This window comes from Eleginops maclovinus, chromosome 12 (assembly GCF_036324505.1).
Source record: "Eleginops maclovinus isolate JMC-PN-2008 ecotype Puerto Natales chromosome 12, JC_Emac_rtc_rv5, whole genome shotgun sequence".
Classification (NCBI taxonomy): domain Eukaryota; kingdom Metazoa; phylum Chordata; class Actinopteri; order Perciformes; family Eleginopidae; genus Eleginops; species Eleginops maclovinus.
This window is the reverse complement of record NC_086360.1, coordinates 16,016,087-16,023,200: the sequence shown is the minus strand read 5'-3', so window position 1 is coordinate 16,023,200 and position 7,114 is coordinate 16,016,087. Positions and strand designations below refer to the sequence as shown.

Genomic DNA, 7,114 nt, shown 5'->3' with positions numbered 1-7,114 from the left:
TTGCATTTTTAATGACCTTGCCTATTAATCCTTTTTGTGCACAATCATTCCAGCTGTATCAGTTTTCTGTGCACAGATGGCTTATGAGCTAAAAACGGATGTGATATTATTTGGCTAGAGTTCCTCTGCCGTTGCATTTGTGTTTGTACTTAAAACTACAACTATGAATCATTTTAACAACATTTTTGGACAGTTTTACAAAAAACATGCCTGCAAAAAGCTCAAGAGGACGCAAAAACAATTGTACAAAACCAATATTACAAGAACGGCGGCAACACTTAAAACAAGCTAGAATCTGCAAATGTTTGACGAATCTGCATACACATTTACTTGATCTATTCTATAATCCATTTTTTTAAATGTCACATGATGAATGTTTTTTTATCTTTTGCTTCATCTTGAAAACCAGACAATCTTGGTCATCTAACTGGTAGGTGTCAAACTACTTCAAACCATGTTCATTGGGCTGTAACTCGATAAATCATCTAGCGTGTCCAAAACTTTACCATTCGCGGCGTTAACTGACCCAGAACATTTAAAAATAAAAGGATATTCGTGATGGTATAAATGTATGTGTAGACATCTGCGTGTCTATAACCCATAACGGATTGCCTATTGTTTTCCGGTTTCCCTTGGTCTCCTGTGATTGGTTTATCAGTCTGTGACGAAGTCATCACGGAGGCTCTGATTGGTTAAGAGCTTCAAACCAGGTAGTGGAACTTGGACACAACACGAGCTTGCGGTATACTTCCACTGCATTCATCGGTAAGTTGAATAAAAAAAAACATCATGAATTACGAACTAAGTTAATTGTCGTCTTTGTCGAAAAAAAAAAACAATCTACGCAGTGTAATCTTCCTAGTGCCCGTGGTCGTGGTGAATCAGCTACTCCCTTACTACATGCACTTTGGTCGTGCAGTTATCTCATTTACCACGTCAAGACTTTTTAACATTAAGAAACAACACATTTCTAATATTTGCGTTCTGAGATTGTCATGTGCCTCACCACAGAAATAGCAGTGAAAATGGATTTTCCACAGGAGACCACTGTTAAATCAGTCTGAAAGGGAAAACATTAACACAGCAGCCCATTGGGCATTGGAAAAGAACAATGCAGCGTTTAAAGGCTGAGAGTGAAGGATATGATTTTGTTCTTTGGTCTTAATAATGGGGTTGGTCCTGTGTGCTGGGCTTTTATGTTTTGTGCACTCTGCTTAATTTAACAGCACCTACATGAGATGAGAATTAAGTCCCCCTAAAAACATGTTAAGGGAGATTAAAAAACAGCACTGAAACTGTCAATCTCTACCATAGGACTGCCACTAACAATTATGTTTCACAATAATTAGATGTGTCTACGTTTTTTTACGTTAAAAAATGGAGAAAGGCAGGAAATCTCAGAAATGTATAGGGCTAATTGGTTTGTGATCATTTTATGCTGATTGATTAGGCTAATGGATTAGTCGACTGGTGGTTGCACAATCAATCTTGTATTTCACCGTGAATGACCTAATCAAGTTGGGAGATTATTTTGAAAATGGCACTTCCCCAGGGATGTAGGATATTGGTGCTTCCTAAGAAAAGGGCATTCACATCTACCCAGTGCCGCTGCTAGCCATTTTGGTGCCCTAAGCATAATTCCTTCATGATGCCCTCCCCCCCCCCCCCCCCCAATAAAAAAACATTATGAGTTGTGATGAGTGAGTGGGGAGGGGAGGGGGGAGGGGAGAGGGGTGCACCATCGGTACCTTTGAGTAGTATGCCTAAAAAGTGCCTCATATTTCTATAGTCTACTGAAATAATTTCGGCCTTATAATTATTATGACGATTTTTCATTAGGCTATTTTTGGTGGTGCCCCCTCGACACTTGGTGCCCTACGCACAGCGCGTAATGCGCGTTATGGGAGCGGCGGCACTGCATCTACCCCTAAACCCACCCATTCAAGCTCTTAGATGCTCTTGCTGAAGTAACTAACCCTAACCCTAACCCTGTAATGTGTTTGATTAGAATTCTTAATGTGCTTTTCTAGCATACAGATTCAAGAGAGAGATGAAAGATTCAACTTTATTGTCATTGCACAGAGTACAAGTACTAGGACAACGAAATGTGGTCTCTGCATTTGACCCATCCTAGTGTTAGGAGCAGTGGGCTGCCATTATGTACGGCGCCCGGGGAGCAGTGTAGGTAACCAGTGTCTTGCTCAGGGACACCACGGTGGCACTTGGTCTTTCGGGGACTTGAACTGGTGACCTTCCAGTTCCCAGGCCAAGCCCCTATGGACTTCGCCACCACCGCCCTGATTTATGTGTCAAAAAAAGATTATTATTTTACAGCCTTATCCTTAGATTCATTTATGAATGATCTGGGGAAGGTGATAACATTTATATTAGTATGTGTGTCTGTGTCCCATGTGTTTTCTCCACACAATAGTACAGTTGCTGTCATGGAGCCCCCTCTGTTTCCCCGTGAGTCTGGGCAGTTCATAGCAGAGCGGAGTAGGGATGTGTTCGTGGAGGAGGAAGGAGTGCAGAAGGTGGCGGAGATGCTCTACAACCTTCGACACACTGACGATCTGACTGCCAGTGGCTGGAAGAAGGCCAATCCATTGGCTCCAGCACCCACCTCTGACCAGGGGAGTCTCAACAGCAAGGCCCCCAAATAATAGATTATCAGTTGACATTAGAATTTAGTCACATGGTGGTAATCACAGTATTACTGTATTGGTAAGGTGACAGGTGGGAATGTTTTTATTATGCTGATAAAGTAACTTGTATTATAGTACTTATACTTGTAAGGGAGTATTTTAAGCTATGATAGATCTACTTTCATTTAAGTAAAGGGTCTGGTCCTCCACCATGGCATGAATTTCACTTTAGTTACACTATTCCAAATGCCAGACTTGTCTTTACCCTAATTTAATAATGACTGACCACGCATGAATAAGAGGCAGTTATAAAACATATCATGTGTCTACATACGTACATCCCATGATGGAAAAGTCTATTTTTACAAAATAAAGGCTTTCAAAGCATAAAAATCTTATAAAAGGATCTTTTATATATTGTTTTTCGGTACAGTGACTCCCTTCTTAATTGGCCTTTAGTTTTTTCCAGCTCTTAAGATATGTTGTGTTTTTAACATTGCAGGCCTTGAACTGGGTGTTTGTGGTAGACACCATGAACTTCTCCTTTTGGCCAGAGGAGGAAACTCAACAGTGTGAGGTGACCTATAAAGGGACCACGTACACGGGCTACATGACCCTTTGTGCTGCCATCACCAGGGCCATGGAGGAAGGTGAACTACATTTTTTCTTTTTTTTGGTAGAAGGGATGTTACAACAGCTCTTTAATGAGATTTTGAATAACATGTATTGTTCTCCTTTGTCAAGGTGCAAAGTTGAAGCGATTAGTCATTAGGTAGCTGTTCCTATAGTGGGCAACATTTGTGCTGGATGAATCAAATTAGCACGAAAAATAACTAATAATACATAAAAAAGCACTCTAGGTGACAGAAATGTCAGAAATAGGAAGAGGAGGTGAGGCATCTTTGCCTTTTCATGTAATTCATTTATTATTTATTGTTTTTGTTTGCCGCTTCACCTTTCAAAAGAAAAATATTAATTCAAGCCCCTTTTTGATGCCTTTTTTTCTTATTTTCTGTGTGCTTTTGTTGTGCACAGCTATTACCAATTATTGTATATGTGCCCTTTACTTGAACTCGGAATGCTGGGAAATTGTTTGTAGTTCTGCCTGTGCATGACTCATAATTAGCGTGAATGACTCCGGATATGAATCAATTATGTCTCATATGGAATAGTGCTCTCAATGTGTGGTCGCTGTGGCCCTTATAATTACAACAGATTCTCTCAGGAAAGCTCAGGTAGCTTTGTAAAGTGTGATCTCAACGGGAGACAGCGCGAGTTCAGAGAAATTATGTCTTTTGAGGGTCTTGTGAGAATTGGCTCCTGTGGAGCTATATTGCTTTTATTATAGGATACCATATCTTCATAACGTATTAGCTAAAGTGTCTTCTTTCACAAGTAGTTCCATCTAATTGCTCCTCCACTCCACAGGCAATGGTGGAAAGTAACTAAGTAAATTGACGTACAGATTTGAGATACTTATTTGTAATTCACTTGTACTTGAGTTTTGCCAACAGTACACTTTCTACTTCTTTTCAATTTTTCTGACAGCATTATTTACGAGACACTTTGCTGATTGAAATTGTACTGTATCTGATATGCTTTTAAGATAGTATAAGGTACTATAACTTACTCTGTAGCTTATAGCATCTGAAATTGGTTCCACAGACAAACTATAACTTTGAAATGATCTTACATGTATTTGTTAATAATCGAAATGGAATAACAGAATATATGATTATAAAATAACAAGGAGAAGTGCCATTCTGCGTAATGAATACTTTAAATACTTTACGTACATTTTGCTGATATTCCTGAGGGACATTTTTCTTTTCAGGATGTTTACTTATAAGGGAGCATTTTTGCTCCATGATAGTTCTACTTGTACTGCTGTAAAGGATCTTAATCCTTTTTTCTGCACCCCTGTCTAAAGGTATACCCATCACTGATCCAAAGTACTTCTCTCAGATGAGTGTGGAGGAGTTGGGACATGTCCTTCGATCAGACAATGAAACACCCATGCCCATGCTTCAGGAGCGCCACCAGGTTCTTGCATTGTAATACTTGTCCTATATCAAGGGTACTAGGGCTATGACAATCGTAAAAAGAAACTGCTTTAAACCGCTTCAATCATTTCACATTGAATCCTGGATTTGAGCCTCGTGTTGTTACTACAACTTGTGTTTTTGCTTCAAACTTTACTAAAACACCGTATTTGACTTGTGTTGACTGACAGCCTTCTTAGAACTTATGTAACACAAAACTAAGTCCTAGCTTTTCAACCAAAGACAAAAGGTAGTGGTGGGAAAATCATCTTATCCTCAAGTAAATTAACTCTGATGAAAGAAAGTTCACAGAATTCAAACCAGTGTATTATTACATTCTTGCAGAGTGCATTCCCTCTATGAGATCATATCGTATCAGTGTGATTTAGTTTTTCTTCGCGTTGTAGTTGGGTAGTCATATTTATTTAAGTAAAAATAGTACGTGAAACTCCAACCATAAATACCATATTCCTTGACAGATTACATTTTATAAGTTAACACCTCTCTTTTTCTCTGTATAAACTAAGAAAAACTGATTTGAAAGGTTATATAGTTATTATGGCCATCAGGGTTACATTATTAGCCAAAATGTATTCCCTTTCTGATGAATAGAAATGAAAAGCATGCAGCTCTCAACCTCCCACTTATTGTAATAGTTAAATTTAAACATGAATTTGAATCTGACTAACAAGGTGCTGACTGAAGGCGGCCGCGTGCTGCAGGAACACGGCGGAAGCTTCCGGAGTTTTATCAGCCGAGCCGGGAACAACGCCCGGAAGATGGTGGAACTCATTGTTGAGAAGATCCCTTCATACAAGGACGAAGCTACTTTTGAGGTTAGAGTTAGAGAGGGCTTTAACAGCCAACAAGTAGCAATATTTGAAGTTTCAAAATCTTTGGATATAAGTTTATGTTTGCCATACAAATCTTTCCTATAACAATCTTTGATATTTTATGTTTTAACTAATCACTTGCTAAGAGACCATGCACGACGATGATATAGTTTTAAATTTAATTTCGGGTGTCATAACCAAAATCATAATTTCAGGTCAGATACTTATCCATTTACAAACATAACAAATAGTATCTTTAACAACTGAGGTGATTTATTTTGTCAAATGCATTAGATTTATTTTTAGAATTTATTGTATGAAGAATTAGAATAATTTACAACTGTGTAAACCCTTTGAATAAATGGCATTTTAAAAATATGGAAAATGTATAAAACATCTTGGTAGCATATATAAATCGTATGTGATGAGATAAATGTATGCCTTAGAATAACTTAAGAAAGATTGTGAGGTGAGAGTTCCACCTTCTGGCCAAACAAAGTGTGGCAATAATAAAGGAACACATTATATTTTCTTTATATTCTACGTATAAAAACATGAAATATAATCACATTTAATAGATATGAAGTGTGTAAGTGAGGTAGAAACCTATAATGGCTTCCATTGTCCCAACATGTTATGTTTTTGACACCAGAGCATTTTAAATTCTATTATGCAAATTATTTCTCCATGCACATGCATTTTTGCAATGATATTATCTTTGCATAAGAACATTTTAAATAGGCAACTATACATATCAACATGTATGAGTGTAAAGCTTTCTGATTGTTTGTTTCAGGGGAAGAGAATCTCTTTGTATAAGCGAGCCCAGATCCTGGTGGCAGATTTCTGGGGTGTCATGGAGGCCAGAGGAGAGGGGGACATCATCAACATGGACTGGCTCACCATGTTTGCAGACTACAGGGTACCTCAAGCTCTTGTCTTCCTTGGAGCACTGCGATACACTGACACACTGATGCAGGTGTTAAACAAGGGTGAGACAGGAGTGCATTTGTTTCTCTGTCCATAAAGAAATTAATCAGTTAGGATTAGTCAAGTATTATATCTCTGTGTGTTGTGTGTTTGTGTCCCATTTCTCTCAGGTGAGCTGCTGAGTTCAGGGGACAGAAGAGAGGTTGAGATCCGAGGTTGTTCAATTTGGTCTGTGGAGCTGATCAAAGAACATCTTTTTAAGCTGGTGCGGGAGAGAGACGGACAAACCTGCAACATAAACTCGGCAGTCATTGACTTTTACCTGTGGCCTTATGCCAAGAAGCACCACAAAGAGATGGCCCACATTCCAATACACCACACACGCTGTATTTACTACTGATGGGCTGGCTGGCAGCATTACATACAGAAGGCTGAGCTCTGTGTGCAGCCTTGGCATCGTTACCTTTCCCTGGGAGAAAGCCAATTTTGTCTCAGTGCCAGATATATGTACAAATGGGCTTTTCTCCTGCTGTAATGGAAACAGGTGTCTAGCTTTAATGTAACTCTTTGATGTGTGTGGGTAATAGCACTGTTGTCCGCTCACAGTCAATTAAAATGTTTACAGTTGTTGATGTCTGACAAACTGCTTGGTTATTACAGTAAG

The 7,114-nt window shown here is 38.9% G+C and overlaps 1 protein-coding gene across 2 annotated transcripts; it reads left to right on the top strand.

Moving 5' to 3' along the window:
- The first annotated feature begins 397 nt into the window (after nucleotides 1-397).
- Nucleotides 398-7,061, top strand: qng1 (Q-nucleotide N-glycosylase 1). Of its 2 annotated transcripts, XM_063896512.1 has the most exons (8): nucleotides 398-430; nucleotides 659-765; nucleotides 2,432-2,634; nucleotides 3,149-3,295; nucleotides 4,576-4,688; nucleotides 5,380-5,523; nucleotides 6,317-6,512; nucleotides 6,621-7,060. In XM_063896512.1, exons 3-8 carry the CDS (start codon nucleotides 2,445-2,447, stop codon nucleotides 6,848-6,850), a joined length of 1,020 nt encoding a protein of 339 aa, XP_063752582.1. In that variant the 5' UTR covers nucleotides 398-430; nucleotides 659-765; nucleotides 2,432-2,444; the 3' UTR covers nucleotides 6,851-7,060. The 2 variants fall into 2 exon arrangements, with proteins under 2 accessions (XP_063752582.1, XP_063752583.1); XM_063896513.1 differs by lacking the exon at nucleotides 398-430 and having other exon boundaries at nucleotides 724-765; nucleotides 6,621-7,061.
- The last annotated feature ends 53 nt before the right edge of the window (nucleotides 7,062-7,114 follow it).

Coding starts and splice junctions, on each gene's coding strand:
- qng1 (XM_063896513.1), top strand. CDS start 2,445: ATGGAGCCCCCTCTGTTTCCCCGTGAGTCTGGGCAGTTCATAGCAGAG. Junction 3,296..4,575: donor CACCAGGGCCATGGAGGAAG/GTGAACTACATT, acceptor CCCTGTCTAAAG/GTATACCCATCACTGATCCA. Junction 5,524..6,316: donor AGGACGAAGCTACTTTTGAG/GTTAGAGTTAGA, acceptor TGTTTGTTTCAG/GGGAAGAGAATCTCTTTGTA.